Genomic DNA, 18,521 nt, shown 5'->3' on the forward strand with positions numbered 1-18,521 from the left:
GTATTTTTAGCTAATTCAAGAATGTATAATATAGCGCCATTTCGTTATTTGATGTGTATATACCAGCTAGCTAGGTCCCACCGATATCAGCCAGAAAGGTCCCAGGAAGCTAGGGTTTGCTGGACCTATTTTATAGGTTAGTTTTGAATATTGATGCATCATGCATGTCCTTGAAGTAGCAGGTGGGTTTATTTTTCGTGCCATTTTTAGTCATGCCTGCTGTTTAAACCGCATGCCTGAATCCGTACGTTGGCAAGTTCCCTAGCATGTAGCTGGGTTGTCTTCACTACCTTGTGCTCCATCTGACGTCAGTTACAGTGCTCCGGCGGTGTGGATGCACAGGTTTTTTCCTAATTAGGTATTTCCATGTCCCCATGCACGAACGATAATCATGATCTCAGTCCAAAAAATATGCAAGTACGCTAGATTCTGATGAAAAAGGCTTTCTTCTACTTGATATAGAGTTTATTTACAAATTTGATTGCACCCAAAGGTCGCCTCTCTTGAACTATGAGCGTTAATCTCTTCAGAAGAAAATACCAATCTTACATGAATTTTCGGTTTTGTTGGGGTGCTACTTTGACTAAATTTTGTTGCAATCTGTCAATATGAGAAATTTCATTCATTTTTACATCTCAAAAGTTTAATGTACTTAATTAGTACAAGATATCTTTCAAAACAGGTGTATATCAATATTTCAAACACTGAAACATCCTTTGAAAAATTATTTACCATGTCTCATATACAAAGATATATTATTACTTGTAATAATGAATTAATGTAGGATCCATATATGCAAATAATATGATTATTATATGTACTAAAATATATTTTTTGTCTATCAAAAGATAGAGGATGAAAAAGACAGAAAACAAAATAGAGATTAATTAATTTACATAATCTTATTGCTGTCTTGAACCAAAAAATAATGCGACTTTTGTCTATCAAAAGATAGAGGATGAAAAAGACAGAAAACAAAATAGAGATTAATTAATTTACATAATCTTATTGCTCTCTTGAACCAAAAAATAATGCGACTTCAAACTGATGACGCCATCTCACTACCTTAACGTCACAAATGCTCTCCACCTTTGGAGAAATTTTTCATCGTGACGAGAACACGGATGGTACACCATGTGCTTTTATGTAAATAGTGAGAAATTTTATTTTTTAAGTTATTAACTTTTTAACACATATCCCACCATTTGTATAATGACACGTGATGTACCACCTCGTGTAACGATCACACTGAAAAATATCTTCCACTGTTGACATTACACCCCACCCCCTCCCTCTTTGTATTATTTTCCAGGCTGCTTGGTGCTCTAGCTCCTCTCTAAGGCTCTCTATTTATATGTGCACACAGCCATTGGCTTTTTTACTCCATAACTCAAAGCACCTCATAACTAAAGCAAAGGCACACTTAAAAACAACAGAGATGGAATTCATTGCCAAAACTACTACCACTCCTACAAGTCCACCTCCATTCTCCCACTCTCTGTCTTCCTCCATTTCTTCTCCCAGTACTGCACCATTTCCATCCCCTAACTCTCATCACTTATCTAATTATTCTTCTCCTCATGCTGCTAATAGTAATATTGCTACTAATCCATTTCCAACCTATCCTTCACCGCCGCCACCACCACCTGTGGTTCTCAGCCCATGCGCCGCCTGCAAGATTCTTCGCCGCCGGTGTGTGGAGAAGTGCGTTTTAGCGCCATACTTCCCTCCTACTGAGCCCCTTAAGTTCACTATTGCCCACAGAGTCTTTGGAGCTAGCAACATCATCAAGCTCTTGCAGGTAATTAGTTCAGTAGGTGGTTAATAATAATACGTTTCATTATCGTCTGTTTACTGCACTAACTGCCTAATACATATATTAATCATGGGATTTGGTCAGAAATATCAAAAAAGTCATGAGGAACACTTTTTCAACTTTCATTTGTTGAAGTAGAATTTGCTGGTTTTATTAAACTCTTCAATGAATGTGAAAGCATACGTTGTTGTAAGAATATTTAATTTTGGAATTGGGTTTTGCTTAAAAGAGTCAAAGTTTTCTTCTAAACCACGCGTTCATGTAAAAGTTAATATTATCAATGATTCAGATTCATAGTCCGAGAATATAGTAGACTTCAATTAAAACATACCCTTGAGTTGACCCTCATTTAAAAGCTGCATGTATGAAAAATTTGCAGGAAATTCCAGAGTCTCACAGAGCAGATGCAGTGAGCAGCATGGTTTACGAAGCCAATGCCAGAATTCGTGACCCGGTTTATGGCTGCGCCGGAGCAATTTGTCAGCTCCAGAAACAAGTCGGTGAGCTCCAAGTCCAACTGGCCAAGGCACAGGCAGAGCTAGTGAACATGCAATGCGAGCAAGGCAATCTGATTGCCCTAATTTGCATGGACATGACACGGTCTAAAGAACAAGCCATTTTGCAGCAGCAACAGTCTAATTGCAATGGCACAAGCTGTTTTCCGGATGAAAACAATTTGGGCACGACTTGGGAGCCTCTCTGGACATGAACAGTAATTTGGATCTTGATCATTTCACATTGGAAAAAGATACTTGGGAAAAATTGTCCAATAAAGTGACCATCTCTTAGTTAATTAAGGCTTACAGAAATTATTTGTAAGAGTTATGGTTTAAATAGATGGTCTCCATAGTATTGTCCCTTTAAATAATATTATTGTAAAACTTTAAATTTCTCTAGTTGTAATATTGGGAAGATAAAGGAAGGGGGTTTTGGATACCGGGATGTCTTTTATTCTTAGTCTGTACTAAATAATTCTTGTATCAAATTCATAGCAATGTTTTGGTAACCTAATTTTATATATATATATATATATATATGGTGATATAATAGTCTTCTTTGTTTCATTGTCAAACTTTCCCTTGATCCTCAGCTTCTATGTTTCAGCTATTCAGATGTCATGACGTCACAGACTCACAATGCCATAATGATTTTTATTTATTTTTCATTAAAAGCGATAATATTACTGAATTGATGAATAAGCTGCTCTACAGAAATGAGGAATAATTTAAACCCGAAACATAGTGCCAACTGTGGTTAACCATTCCATGACCAACTTTCACGTGACCAAAATAAAACTTGGTTGAATATTTCTGAATTCAGTAGCATGTAATCACACTGATTAACATAACCAAATCATACTCTAACCGTGTGAACGTAGTCCTTTAAGGTGAACCGCATACATCTTGTGTTTTTATGAGTGGTTCAGTTCACCAGTTGCTTATGCATATTCGATTTACCTCTCATCTATTAATCTTCGTTGATCCATTTTTATGCATCAACATATATCCCAGTTTCTGAATGCAAGGAGAAAAGAATATGGCCACCATTGTATTTTGGGATAGTGGTATATGAGGACCAGAGGCCCAACAAAGAAGAAGAAGCAGCCGCTTAGATATATGAACATGCCTCCATTTCAATGCACACGAGCAGACCAAAAAAGCCTTGGTGTGGTTTGCTGAAAGTCAAGCAATAAAGAGCAAACCGTCTCTGAATTTCTTCTATATATTGAATGATGACGAGAAATGCTAAGGATATTCTATCAAGAGTAGGACTGTTCATGGACTCTCTATCATGTTTTTGATGCAATGTTATAAAATGTTAGTACGGGAATTAACGTCAAACTGTAAGGTGATAGAGAATCCATAAAAAATCTCAGTTTGAGAGAATATCCTTAGCATTTCTCCTGAATGAATGATGTACTATTACATTTCCATTTTACATATCCACGAACGTGATGATGTAATATTCCATTGTACATAACTGGCTCTTACTATTTCAAGAGACTTACAACTGTTATTGGGGAAAAAAACCTCTTGTATAGAATCAGCACTGACGCAAGCATCGTTTCTTTCACAAGAAGTTAGCATTAGATTAGGTAAAGAACACACATCCACATCCTCAACTCGTATCTTGTGAGAACTGAGACAACCGTACACAAGAATTTCTCAGACTTTCGGATAATATTTCGTAGAAAAATATGATCTCTCTCATGATTGGTCCTAGTTGAACTAAAGTTATGCTAGGTTTCCTGTGTCAATGTACCGCATTGCACTCCAATGTTGTCGACAGTCTCTAGCTAGAAACGTGAACCAGATGACCAGTTTAGGAATATAAAATATACATAGTCGGTCTTGTGGTGGTCGTTAACTTAACTTAATCACCATTAATTTGATGACGAGAGAGAAGAGACTAGGAAGGATAGTTATAAGCTAGGAATTAAGGAAGACCAACTCTCCATTATTCAAAGTCTAGTACCTTAATTCCCGGCTGTCCCAACGTCGTTCGAGAATTTTATTTTGGTCCACAGTTCAAACACTACTAGCACATATTTTTCTTTCGGGTTGAGTTCATCTTAGGGTCAACGATCACTTATGAAACTTCAAGGCCTCTAGCAATTAAGTCAATGTTACTATTCCGTGCTATAGATTGTGGGAATTTCTGAAGAGTAGCGTTATCCACATATCCATTTTTATTTCTCACATACCTTTCTCAAATTTCTAGTCGGATTGAACGAATTGAAGAAGATTAGTGGCCAAAAATTAGCAAGGGTGTATGAGAGGTAAAAATGAGTGTGTGAATAACACTATCCTTTTTGTATTGTGTTTCTCTTCTTCATGAGGAAGCATATGTGTAAATTTACATAGTAGGCTATACAAGCTAGGTTATATGATTACAAGAAACCCTAATTTACAGTAAGTTAACTAAGCTCGATTGGATTAGACTCACGTAATTAACATTTTGACTCTTACAGTATTCGTTCCTTAATTACTCAAAATCTATTATCATGCATTTCTCTTGTACATTTTTTTTTAACGTGGAAATTAGATTTAAGCGCTCAAAATATACATTTTATGAGTCAAGTACAACTGTACAATCATCTTTATATGTTCACAATTTGATGCATTTTTATTTTAAGGGTCCCTTTCGTTGATACTTTGTAGTTTGAGCCCAGGCCCTTAAGGTCAGGCTCAAAAAACCATTTTCATACGCTTTACATCCAATCGTTCCAAATAACGCTTTTTATAATATATAAAGTCTTGTTTTCAGTCCAACCTTCATGAATCATGGTAACTTCCGTCTACCTTCTTTCTCACTTCCCTTTGTCGTGACTGATGAGACTGAAAGATTGAGACACTACGTACGGCCAATGTTTACTTGCCAGAACACACTGCTAATTAAGAACTTTACGTTGAAGGAACAAGGGACTTGGTGGGGTGGGATGTGTTGAAGTAGTCGTTGGATGACGGGCACCCCAATTTGATGACCGACTATTGGCTTGCCTTGTGCCTCGAGTCGCCAAAGATCAAGATCAATATTATGACATAGAGTCACCAATTTAATAGAAAAAAACTTGGTGGTGGAAGAATTTGGGAGCAGAACAGTGACTATGCATACAAGAGAGAATCTAACCTAAAAACTTGTTAAAGAATATTTAATTGACCCAGAGTCTTCTCTGTGATTGTCCCATGTATTAATAGGGATTAATATAATCCTATATAATTTAGAAAATTTCACACACGTCAATACAAGGAATTATATTCAACATGCCATCAATCGTCTAGGTTTTCTCTTAGCTGTTTTTATTTTCTTCTCTTCCTGTCAAATACAACTTTGGAGTAATAACATTAGATCTTAGTAATAGTGATTTCTATGATTAATAAGGTGTTTTTGTATTTCTGTACGATTTACAGACAAAAATAAATAACTTACATGTAAAAACTCAAGCTTACCTTCTTCTTTTTTCAAACAAGGGATATTCTACCTCTAGACTACAGAAAAAGGATTTGAACTAGATTAATATCGAAAGCACATATGCTCTAACCAATTTGTTTACAACCACAATCTAGAGAACCTTAATATAAAAAAAAAATCTAGAGGGTCAATCATGTTTATGGGTCCTGGTAGGTCCCATCTACTTTTTTGGTCAAACATGTGGTAAAATAATTTGGGCCCAGAAGCCCAATTAATCACCAACCAACCACAACCATAACTAAGCCACCAGGCCCAAATAACAAGAAGCAAAGCCCATGACCTGTAACTCCAACCCCAAAAGCCACGAGCGGTCCAGCACTATAGACAGTAGCGCGTTTCCCTTCGGCCGAAGCAGCAGCAACAAGAGGGGGCATCTGATCGTCTGATTCCGCATTTGTTTGGCCAGCGAGAAAGCGAGAGAGAAAATGAGCGGCGCCGGGAAGAAAGTGGCCGATGTGGCTTTCAAGGCCTCGAGGAAGATCGACTGGGAGGGCATGGCCAAGCTCCTCGTCTCCGATGAGGCTCGCAAAGAATTCGCCTCTCTTCGTCGCGCCTTCGACGAGGTCAACACTACCCTCCAGACCAAGTTCAGTCAGGTCCCTACGAACCCATCTCTCAATCGCTTACATTTTTTTTAGATCTCTGCGATTTCTAGCTGTTTTTTTTTTTTTTTTTTCCCTTCATTTCTAAGTTTATTCATCTGGATTGTACTTCGTTAAATTAGGGATTTTTGTTTGTTTTCCCTGTGTTATTTGGTTGATTTGTAAAATGGGTCGGTTCGGTTTTGTCAAATTTCATTACTTTTACGCTGAGTACTGATTTGGATTATTGGTGTAAGCCTTTTAAGCTGTTAAATTTGATTTGAATCGATGGCCTCGGGTAATTTGGATTGGAAATTTTGTGTATAACACCTAGTTATATGGGAAATTGCGGCGAAGTGGAAGTTATGTATGGATTTTTACACAATTGTGTTATTTTGAAGATTTCTATTGCATCTATGGTTGCATTAATTTCACTTGTTGACATTACTGTAATGATTTTCATTCAATTTTCTGATTACCAATTTTCATTTGTATGCAGGAGCCTGAACCCATAGACTGGGAGTACTACAGGAAAGGAATTGGGTCTCGCTTGGTGGATATGTACAAAGAGGCTTATGACAGTATGTTTTCTGACTTGATTAATGAATGCATCCCACTAGTATAATGCGTCCATGAATCTGTCATGTATTACACTAGTTGCGGTTGCACTTATATACTGATTACGTAGGTCTGTTGTTGTGGGAGTTTTTCGTCTTGTATCATGCGAGTATTCTGCTTTGAGCTGAAAACTTGGTCTTTGGTATCTGATAACGATGTGGTTGTCTTGCAGTCTTTTGTGAAATACTTGCGCCTAATAATAGGATGCTTTATTGCTATTGTTGAAATTAAGTTTTTTTGTTCTCTGACACTTTACTTGCTACGAACTTCCTTAATGTTTATGATTGGTTAACAATAGATCAGAAACCCTTCCTTGCTGAGACGAGCCTTATCAAACTTTTGTAGTTAACTGAGTTGATAAGAATGGTGTGTTGTATCCACCCACCTCCTAAAAGAGTCTTAGTTAAGCTATTTTGACTAATAAAAGCAAGTCATTGAGTTTAATGACCTGTACAGAACTGAAGGTCTCATCTTGATTTATAGAAGTCTTATGGGAAAGTAACTTTTAGCTAGTGATGTAACATTGCAATTAACTGCGTTTTGGACTCTTGGTTGTGTTTTTCTCCTAGCAATTTTAGAAAAACAATTGGTCATCTGATGGATGCGTGTTCTAGAGAGAGAGAGAGAGAGCCTTATTAAGTTTTCTTACTTTATCATGTCTTGTGTATCTTTTCTTTCTCTAAAAACAAAACAACGAAATTGTTGCAGGCGTTGAAATCCCCAAGTACGTAGACACAGTCACTCCTCAGTACAAGCCTAAATTTGATCAATTGGTTAGTTCTCTCTCTCTCTCTCTCTCTCTCTCTCTCTCTCTCTCTCTCTCTCTCTCTCTCTCTCTTGTTGTCTCTCTCTAACTCTCTTCATCTATCCTTCATTTTTAACTTTATGGGTGCTTTATATTTTGTTGTGGGGTACAGTTGGTGGAACTAAAAGAAGCAGAGGAAAAGTCTTTGAAGGAGTCTGAGCGTTTGGAGAAGGAGATAGTTGAAGTGCAAGAGTTGAAGGTATTGGATAGAAATAGTCCTGTGCTAACCTCGTGCTTGTAGAATGTATGATTTCTCACTGCATTTTTTTTTTTTTTTTTGTCAACAGAAAAAGATAAGCACCATGACTGCAGATGAGTACTTTGAGAAGCATCCAGAGCTGAAGAAGAAATTCGACGATGAAATCCGAAATGACTACTGGGGCTATTGATGACATCCAAAGTTTCAATGTTAGGCAATATTTCTGGAACGCGTCGCGTCATATTTACCCCCTTTTTGTTTAATAATAAGGATAACCAAATTGAGTTTCTTTGTAATCTGGTTCCTTTCAGTTTGACGAATTTGAGCTTCAACAGCACCCCTTCAAGAGGGCGTGTTCCCCAGTAGGCAAATCCGTCTCGTTACATTTACATAACGGCAGTATCCGGATTGTGGAATGCTTCTGTTGTATCCAGAGTTGTGTTATGGATTCAATGTTTCCCCAATTACAAATGAGTCGAATATAGTTTTCGTCGATTTCTTTGTATTCCATCGGATTTGTAAGGGGAGGCTCTTGTAGGGCCTGATTCCGGTTCAATTTTATGCCTGAAACCTTCAAGCTCTCTCCGTGCCTATAATCGCGTGAAGACGTGACAATATAGGTTCAGCCGTACTGCTTTTCTCAAGAGGAGATTCAAACTTGGGGAACCCAACAGTCTGCTCAGGGTTCCAAACTCAAAGGTGGCAACTTACTGTTACATTTGACGTTAGTAATCCTTTGCATTGTCGCCTAGGCCACGCATCAATGTATAGTATACATTCCCCTTAGCCCGGGGTTTGCTCCTGGGCATACAAATGTATAATATACGTTGCATTGTATGCAGTGCATATCCACAGCAATGTACGTCATACATTGATGTAATTTTGAATTTTCGACCTTGCTCGTCCGTACAAAAGGAAACAGATAGAGCAATAAAAGAAAACCATCATTTATGGAAGACGGCATGTACATTTAGACGTTCTGGTTAAATGTAAAATCAAAGAGAGAAGGAAGGTACTAACTGCAGAGATCGTACAAAACTGTGAATAATCCATTAAGTACAGAATAACGTCAACTGTACTTTCACGGTCATCGCCGGAAGACCAGAAAAGTTCAAAAGACAACCTGAGGAATTACAATTTCTGACCCCAAAAACGGAAAGGTAGGTATGTCGACTGATGGAAATTTCAAGCAAATGCTGCTCGTAAATTCGGAAAGAAAGTCAAAATTTTCCGGCAGCATATAATTGCTTTAATTTCAAATGACTGGGAGATGAATCGGTTGATAGTAATCTCATTACTTCAAAGAAAAAAGCGCTTATCCGCTACCGACCACCTTCTTTTGTTGGAGCTGCTCGCTGTTTATCTCCTCGTTTTTGTCCATCGCCTTCCTAGCAAGCTCATAGCCAGCAAAGTTCATGGCACCCAACGGAGCAATCCAAAAGAACCTTGGTAGCGCTCCTTTGAATAAGCCAAGCGGTCCCTCGTGGCGTAGTATAGAGATGGCCACTATTGACATTGATACAGGTCGACCCTGTGGAGCGGTCATCATTCTTGTTTTCATCACATCAAAGGGAGTGGTGACAACGGCTGCTAACCCGCCAGATAAAGCCCCAACTGCAATTGTTTCCCAAGGTTCCAGATCCCGCCCCAAAAATTGCTGGGCAGCCTGAAACAGCAAAACAGTCAACTAATGAACAAATCCAGCAATATATTACATTATTTACACTCAAAACAAAGTGAGCTTATTAAAATAAAGAATTTCTTGTTGATATGAAGAACACGATTTCGCAGTGGAACAACACTTTAGAAGACCAAAACCCGGAACTCATGGCATCAATGCACAGCTGTTAGCTATCGTCGTTGCCCAAAATGCCATGGTAACTCATATTTGGGCATCAGTTGTGTCACTGTCAAGTCACATTACATTTCACAATCTTCCTTTTCCAGTTATACTAGGTAGTTGAATAAAAAAGATGAGCATATTATAGCCAAACTTTGCCTTCTCCCAAAATGAATTTTGAAACTTTTTTATTCGTATATTAGGGATGCGACTTAGGCAATTTGAGTAGCAGGCTTCATGGCAAGGTTAAACAACCCTGATCTTAGAATATGAGAGCGAGATACATTTTGTGGCTAGAAAGGAAGGTTGCTTATGAAAATACTGTACCTTTTTCGATTCAGCATACAGCCCCATGCCAGCGACATAAAATGGAACTTCACGGCAAAGAGTGGCACCAGTCCCACGAAAGAAACCCTTAAGACCATCTTGGTTCCAAGTGCCCACAAGAGCCTCCCCGACATTGTCAAAAAGGCCAGCCTGACACCGCTGCTTTAACACCTCACAAGGAATTCGCACTGCTGTTCCCAAAAATGTGCTACAGAATGATGCTAGAGATTGAACCTGTTGAGATGCCGGAAAAGAGATTTTATCAAGTTTCAAAACAGCATTAACAGAAAAAGAGTCACTCATGACAGAGACAGACCCACTACCACCCACCTCAAATTCATATTTCCCTTCTTTCAACTACAGTCTACAACACACTTCAAATTCAATTGTTTTGGTTGGGCATAGGCTGCATATCATATGCCCGTAAGGGGGAATGAAGAGGGAGGTGGGGGGGAGCAAGCCAGCAGCAGCATGAGAACCATTTTCAAAGGGTACTAAGGTTTGGATAAGGATGGGGAAACTACCGGTTGAAGCTGCTCTAACAGAGCCATACTTATTACATTTTTTTACTTTGGGTAGCGAACATCATACTATCTGATATAGTTGTATCCATACAAAGAAGAAAAAATGTAAAAAGACATAATACTTAACTTTTCTCAGACTACAAAGTAGGATAGTTAATTACTTTTTTAAGAAGCCGTTCTTACTTAAGATGGAAAAGCAATAATATTAAGTAGATGAAGCCTTCTTGAGAATTGTGGAGATGTACAAATAAACTATAATTTGATATCATTAGTACGAATGGAAAAAAATGAACAGACAAAATGAACTTGCATTCGTTTAAATAGATATTAATGTCTTTTCAGAGGCATGATGGAAGTATGATGCTAGTACCCAAAGGGAGAGAGGTAAAAAAAAAAAAAAAAAAAAAAACATAAGATTAGAATAACAATCATTACCTGTATATCTGGGAGCGTAGGAGAAACATTTATCAACACAAGTTTACTTGCCTCAAAAATCCCAGTTCGCAGGCCATGACTGTAATGTGACAATAAAAAATCAGCCAGAAAGTGGAGAATTACACAAAGTTTAGCTAAAATAGCTGATTCATCATGATACTGTTATGGTTGGGAAGGGGGCAAAAAAAAAAAAAAAACCTTGAAAACTGTCCAAGAATTGCAGGAATTGAGCCCCTGTATAATCCCCGCACTCCAATCTGCGGAAGCTTTGAAATAATTTCGGGGAACGATAATGTTGATGCTTGTACTCGAGTCTGCCAAACATAAAGAAATGATGCATTTTAGGATAGAAGACCAAAGAGAAGCATCACCAATTACAGAAATTTTTAACTCCGAGTACATGAGCACAAGTTCCTAGGACAAAGAATTTGCCTTAATTGTATCAACTGGGTGCATTAAAGAAGTAGATAGAGCACAAGCAAGGCCCCCTGCCAATGCAGATCTTAGTACGCTTCCAGCAGGTATTTCCACTGGTGGTGCAACAGCAACAACGGTTGCAGCTTCAAACCAGATACTCCTGTATGTATTTTGAAGGAAGTTACTGTCAGCTAGGAGTATCCCATTAACTTGTGTACACTAGGCACTAGCTAACTGGTAATTTCTTAAATATATACACATGGATATTATTTCTGAATTTCAATTAATTCTGCTTTACTCCTAATTCATTGAAAAGTTCATTCTCCACATAAATGTATCAATTACCAATAATGGAACAGTTGCCATTTCAGAACCAGAAAAGGCAGAACGAACCATGGAACGTTTTCAACAGAAAAACCAGTCTGACATCAGCTGAACTTAAAAAGGAAACTAATTGAATGAGAAATACATCTTACCGAGGATCATCTTGAAGTCGATCAGAAGGGAGTAAGAGCATAAAATTCCTAAAATGTCCATATGAAATAGATCCTTCTGTATCAGCATTGAGAAATCGCATCATAGCAACAGCATTATCTTCATTAGCTGGAAGTCCTGCATTTTTAAGTGAGGCCAATACTTCGCTTTTCTGCAGTGTTCCAGACTTGCTCAGGCATAGAGAGGTATATGCTCGCAGAATGGTTGGTTCCTTCTGCTCCATGAAGGATAAAAACTGTTTCCAACCAAATGATTTTGAAAATATGTGACTTCTAGTACGACACATAAACTCATGAGCATATCTCCGTGGCAATTTTCTCTTTCGTATTGCAATTTCGAGATCTTCCAGAGTGACTTGCCCATCACTGTCTCTATCCAGTTCTTCAAAGAATCTCCTTCCTAGACACATTCATGGTGTAAAATGTGTTAATTAAAGAATTTACATGCAAAAGAATGTATTCGATGAGGCAAAACAAACAAATTATTTAGGAGCTCATCACTACCATGAATTATAGCAATTAGGTAAAGATGAGTGATAATTACTTTATCTCTCACTCAAAGGTGCCAATGGAAGTTTATGGACGCTATGCTCTTTGTGTCACTTGAAAAGTGTAAGCATTTTGTTGGCATTCTCAGAAGTTCAGACAAATATTAACACATCCTTAATTATCATACCATATATCTGGATCCATCAATGCTCTACGTACCTTCATGATAGTTGATGCCCTGACAATTATTCCTAAGTAAGATATTGGATGGACAGGTTGTGATGGCCTTCACTTATGGAGCTTGTATCATGTGAAAATATATTTTGTCCCATGCAAAGCTCATATGAATTCGACAAAGTTGAAAATAGACTTCTCTTAGATTTGTATCAGGCAGGTTTCTTACTACCTTATTTTCTTTTATGACTAGCAATGCATTGACAAGATCATCCTCAGACAAATTATCTTAAACTTACAAGTCTCCTCCACTAATTATAACATGGTAGGCAGTAGAGGATTTTTTTTTTTTTTTTTTTTTTTTTTGTGTGTTTAGAGCTAATAGAAAGGGAACATCGCTGATAAACATATTGCAGAACAGGCACAGTGATTAAAGATCGTATTTGAAATCCAGCAACATCTTGAATCAATCAATTTGTAACTTTAAAACACGTCTTCTCACTAAAGAAACTGTGTCAAAGAATCTTATAGCTAAATTTTTCACAGAACACCAATACAGAAACACACATGCTTATTTACTATGAGTGGAAAATAAATAAATTCTTAGACGGGATTCAGTAAGAAACGGCCTGACTAAGAGATTATTTATGCATGTAATACACAACAGGGAAATATCTTCTTTTGTTTACCAATAAATCCTAGCCAATGGCAAGTTCAGCTGATCCGGTGCATCAGATGCATCAGTTACATAGAGAAAAGTAGGGTGCAAGTGGTCAGTGGACAAAATAAAGGCTCCTTCGATAATAAGGACAGATTCGGAAATGAACAAGTTAACATCTTCGTATAGCTTGTATATTACAAATTCAATTCAGAAAAAGACAAAAACAAGCATTAATTTCTAGGCAAAACAAAATTCATTTCCACAATCAGCATTAAGTCCCAAAGTTACCAAAGACAGTGTACCTTCAGACTCTGTGTATCTAAAGAAATCTTGGACGGAGAATAGCTTCTTCTTGTCAGGATAGTCTTTGGAAGGTCTCCCCAGCTGAGGCACAAGTTCAATTAGTTCGGCCAATGAAACAGTGGATAACGTGGATCTCAAACGCTCTACATTTGATAGTGGAATACTAAGTAAATCACTAGCAAGCTTCTGTGGTGAATTGCCAGCTGATTCTGCCCGGTTACTTGCAGTAACATCCTCATCACCCTCTTCATTAACTGAAGAGGATACTCCAACAACGCCTGATGGCACTCCTCCAACTCTAGCAAACTTCAAGTTTCCCCACAACCCATTTACATCTGCTTTTTGACCTTCAAACAAACCAGTGATCACCCTGAAATGATCATTTTGAGAGGAAGAAGGCGGCTCTCTGGAAGTGTCACAAATATTACAATCACTCTCTTGAACACCCTGATCAAACCTCAGAAGATTCTGGGTAAGTTGATCAAAAACAAAACCAATAAGGCATTCTAGTGATACATGTTTTCCTTCTTTATGTGACATGGCTTCATTCTGAATCATTTTAACACTCTGTTCCTTAGACTCCCTCTGTTTCAAGTCACCCGAAACCTTTGGCTTTTTACAAGAACACACTTTATCGTCGTTGCTCATTTTCTGGAGCCGCTTCTTACCCAATTTGAACGGACCTGGAAATGCCTGAACAAAACTATTAACTAACACAGACCAAGTGACGGCAAACTGCATGCAGTTCACACAAGACCCATCCTCCTTGTCACAATCCTTCTCTCTCAACCCACTATCCGACACCTCAGGTCGATTTCCATTCCCCGAATTGGGCGAAAACTTCCCAAATAACGCTTTTATCGGAACCTTAACCAACATTCCCTTCTTTCTCTCGTCACCAACTGCGACACACTCACCAGCCTTCTTCTTTCCCCCAAAGATCTTAACTTTACCATTGTTATCACCACCACTGAATTGAGTAATAAATTCAGCAGCGTTTACCTTATTCTTATGCCCTGCCCAGCTACACTCGAAGTCCTTGGCCGCTTTTCGAATGCCCAATTCGAGCGGCGAAAGCCTTTCCTTAACCAGCTGAATCGAATTGAAAAACGATTCAATTGGGTCACTCGCAGACAACATTACTTACAAAACTTCAAAATTCTCTCAGTTCCTATATATAGAACCACCAAACTTCAAACCACAACCACCGTTACATGCACAAACATACAAAAAAAGCACAAACTTTCTTCCAAATTTAGCAAAAACCGATTAAACTATTCCATAAAACAGCATACAGTAAAAGAACTATACCATACAGCACCGTAGACCAACCGGATGAGATCCGAATACGAAGCGGTGCACCGACTGTTGAATCCGAAACGCCGGAAACCCTATGCGCGCATTATGGGCTGCTCCATTTTTCTCCAATCAGCTTCAAATCCCTCCACTTTTTGCTTCTCGTCGACCCTTCAGAGTGCAGAGAGCCAACTTTTGCATGGCAGAAACGGATTGAAAGCCATATGAAACAGTAAGCGGGTGCGCAAAACAGAAAAGGGGTGCCCGATTCAGAAAAAGCCTGCAGATTTTGATGGTTTTGGACAGAATCTGCGTTTCATTTGGGAGCGAGAGGAATTGGTTGCGGATAGAGGAGGAGGAGGAGGAAGAAGTGTACAAAAACAAAACCAAAAGTGAAGAACAAGAGGGAGCAAAAGACCAGGCCTATCTTTTTTTGCAAATTTTAATTTTAATTTTTTGCATTTTTTTAATATTTTTTGTTTATTCATTATTTATTGTTATTCTGTTGTAATCTTGCTAAACGGATAAGAGAATATTTTTATTTACTGGTCGGTGACAGTAATGTTTATCAATCTATCTAATCATTGATGAAGGATTTTACCTTTCGAAATTTGTATAATTAATAGATCCAAATTTTCAAAATTTAAAATCATCCAATTATAATAAGTAGAGCAAAAATGTTAAGGATACTTCCCCAAAATGAACATCTCCATAAACTCTCATAGTTTATCGTTAATTTATATGCTTATATACTACCACTTAGTACTAAAGTATAATAGTATTCCTCTTCACTTATAAGTGAAAGGTCTTAGGTTCGGTTCTCGTCAGAGACGAATTCGAACCACATTATTGCTAGTCATTATGAGGTTAAGTTCATCCCTCCCCTTTATTGTAAGTAATATCATTTGTTCAAAAAACATATATACTTACATACTAATAAGTGGGCAAAAACTATAGTACATACTCATGATACACCCCCATCATCTACCGGATGTCATTTTATCTAATCTTCATTAATTTTTGTCAAAATTACAAATTTACCATTTAATGTGAAAATTAACTAAAATTTAATAAAATGAGACATAACAAATAATTAAATGTATAACAATCATACACCATAGTTGTACTTGTCAAGAAAAATGCTCCTCGTGAAAAACATGCATCCAGTCGGATAATGAATGCTGTATGGAAAAAGGGTGACAAGGCAGGACTTGTACATTGAGCTCCTGGCTTCTTTTGTTTTTGCCACTTATTAGTTTTTTTTTTTTTTTTAATTCACAATTTTTAAAAATCCTCTAAAAACCAACCGTATTTTTTATCCGTTTCTGTATCCAAATGTGTTATTTGTAATAAATAACAACAACCAAAAAAAAAAATTATGATTTTGGATTCGAAACTATGAGTTTTTTGTGGAAATAATAGCTGGTCTTAAAGTTAGACAAAATTTATTATAAATCTTAAAAGACAATTCAATTATAACCACCAATAATATACATTGGTATGTTTATGGGGTGTAGTCGAATTAAGATTTTAAAGGATTTTAAAAATGATAGATTTAATAAAATTTAAGAGGATTGGAGACTTCTACAAAAGTCATATGGATTTTTAAAGAATTTGAATGGATTTTGGTGGATTGTGGTCGAAGGATTTGAAATCCTAGGGGATGAGGTTGGATTCTTTTTAGTCTTGGTGATATATACTTTTGACTCTCAATTCTCACAATATCCACAACTTATAGAAATCCTCCAAAATCTTAATTTTTTTTTAATACACTTAGATTTGGATGGATTTTAAAATCCTTTAAAATCTTTTAATTGACTACACCTACATTTTAAAGGATTCTAAAATCCTTTAATTGACTACATCTGGATTTGAATGGATTCTAAAATCCTTTAAAATCTTTTAATTGACTACACTAGGATTTTAAAGTCAAATCCGAGTTTGACTACTGTTACATCCCGGCCCGGGGCGGATCATTTCCCGGGCCCGCTCCACCACCGTAGCACGATATTGTCCGCTTTGGGCTTACCATTCCCTCACGTTTTTGTTTTTAGGAACTCACGAGCAACTTCTCAGTGGGTCACCCATCATGGGAGTGCTCTAGCCCCCTTCTCGCTTAACTTCGGAGTTCCTACGGAACCCGAAGCCAGTGAGCTCCCAAAAGGCCTCGTGCTAGGTAAGGATGAGAATATACATTTAAGGATCACTCCCCTGGACGATGTGGGATGTCACAACTACACCCATTAGATAATTTTTTGATCACTGAAATATTGTATGCAATTAATACCTCTTATTTGTTTTGCTTCATAAATGCAATATCAAATTATCGTTTCTAATTAAAAAGAAAAAGTGCAACTGTCATTGAGATTTAGAAACAAGAGGACATATACACATACTTGTTAATCCATGTTATTGAGTAGGAACAATGGAATTTAAATGGTCATCCTGGTCATGACTTAAGTATTATTCTTAATTTTTTTTTTATGTTATTGAGTAAGAATATCGAATCTGAATTCTAAGCATATCATATTTTGGTAGATGATATTGTATCACCTTTCTATTAAGTTATTAACAACAGAGTCCACTAACATAAATAGATTTCACCTCTACTAGCAAGACGGTACAATAATGTAGTCCCCTGAAATTTTTCAGAACTTGAGTCTTGAGTCTTGACAAAGGTATATGAACAAAGAGGAGAATATCTAGGATTCCCATTTTATATAACACTAGCCTTCATGCACACTTTCACGCCAGTGCATAAGGTATTTTTTTAATTACAACGTGCTACGCATGACTTACATTTTTTAAATGTATTTATATGCGTAAATTGTCAAAAGGAAAGTGAAATATTTGAAGTAAATGAATAATCTTAAATCATGCTAGAAGAAACCTCTTATAAACCAATTAAAGCAGCTGAACTCACATAATAAAATCAGTTTCTATAGAATTTACATTAAGAATATAGAAAATAATATTTAATAAACAATTGATTGAATCACATTATTACTAGCATATTGTGAGACTAATTGTCACATCCCGGCCCGGGGCGAATCACTTCCCGGGCCCGCTCCACCACCGTAGCACGATATTGTCCGCTTTGGGCTTACCATTTCCTCACGGTTTTGTTTTTGGGAACTCACGAGCAATTTCCTAGTGGGTCACCCATCATGGGATTGCTCTAGCCCCCTTCTCGCTTAACTTCGGAGTTCCTACGGAACCCGAAGCAAGTGAGCTCCCAAAAGGCCTCGTGCTAGGTTAGGTAAGGATGAGAGTATACATTTAAGGATCACTCCCTTGGACGATGTGGGATGTCACACTAAGCCCACCATTTTCCCTATAATGTAGATAATATCGTTTGTTAAAATAAAATAAAAAATAATCATTTGACAACTAATTTAATCACATTATTATCCGCGTGCGAAAGATCTTTTTTATAACTGGCATTACATGCCTCTTAAGATGTTTTGAACTTGTTTAAAATAGAGAGAATAATATTTAATAAACAACTAATTGAATCACATTATTGCTAACCCATTGTAAGGCTAATTCAATCACATTATTATTCGCGTG

The 18,521-nt window shown here is 37.3% G+C and overlaps 3 protein-coding genes across 5 annotated transcripts; 2 read left to right on the forward strand and 1 right to left on the reverse strand.

Moving 5' to 3' along the window:
- Nucleotides 1-1,402: 1,402 nt before the first annotated feature.
- On the forward strand, nt 1,403-2,802 carry LOC137721539 (LOB domain-containing protein 1-like). Its single transcript, XM_068460631.1, has 2 exons — nt 1,403-1,801; nt 2,196-2,802. The coding sequence occupies exons 1-2, from the start codon at nt 1,439-1,441 to the stop codon at nt 2,523-2,525; spliced, it is 693 nt and encodes a 230-aa protein (XP_068316732.1). The 5' UTR covers nt 1,403-1,438; the 3' UTR covers nt 2,526-2,802.
- A 3,333-nt stretch (nt 2,803-6,135) lies between these two features.
- On the forward strand, nt 6,136-8,486 carry LOC137719661 (ATP synthase subunit d, mitochondrial-like). 2 transcript variants are annotated; one of them, XM_068458699.1, is made up of 6 exons: nt 6,136-6,384; nt 6,869-6,950; nt 7,696-7,760; nt 7,905-7,991; nt 8,080-8,192; nt 8,303-8,486. In XM_068458699.1, exons 1-5 carry the CDS (start codon nt 6,214-6,216, stop codon nt 8,179-8,181), a joined length of 507 nt encoding a protein of 168 aa, XP_068314800.1. In that variant the 5' UTR covers nt 6,136-6,213; the 3' UTR covers nt 8,182-8,192; nt 8,303-8,486. The 2 variants fall into 2 exon arrangements, with proteins under 2 accessions (XP_068314800.1, XP_068314799.1); XM_068458698.1 differs by having other exon boundaries at nt 8,080-8,486.
- Nucleotides 8,487-9,022: 536 nt separating this feature from the next.
- LOC137719660 (uncharacterized) lies at nt 9,023-15,370 on the reverse strand. 2 transcript variants are annotated; one of them, XM_068458697.1, is made up of 8 exons: nt 14,967-15,370; nt 13,655-14,747; nt 12,011-12,428; nt 11,550-11,694; nt 11,316-11,431; nt 11,118-11,196; nt 10,159-10,392; nt 9,023-9,657 (listed from the first exon to the last, which is right to left on the reverse strand). In XM_068458697.1, the coding sequence occupies exons 1-8, from the start codon at nt 14,967-14,969 to the stop codon at nt 9,307-9,309; spliced, it is 2,439 nt and encodes an 812-aa protein (XP_068314798.1). In that variant the 5' UTR covers nt 14,970-15,370; the 3' UTR covers nt 9,023-9,306. The 2 variants fall into 2 exon arrangements, with proteins under 2 accessions (XP_068314798.1, XP_068314797.1); XM_068458696.1 differs by having other exon boundaries at nt 13,655-15,370.
- Between the last annotated feature and the right edge of the window lie 3,151 nt (nt 15,371-18,521).

The sequence above is a fragment of the Pyrus communis genome, chromosome 16 (assembly GCF_963583255.1).
Source record: "Pyrus communis chromosome 16, drPyrComm1.1, whole genome shotgun sequence".
NCBI lineage: Eukaryota > Viridiplantae > Streptophyta > Magnoliopsida > Rosales > Rosaceae > Pyrus > Pyrus communis.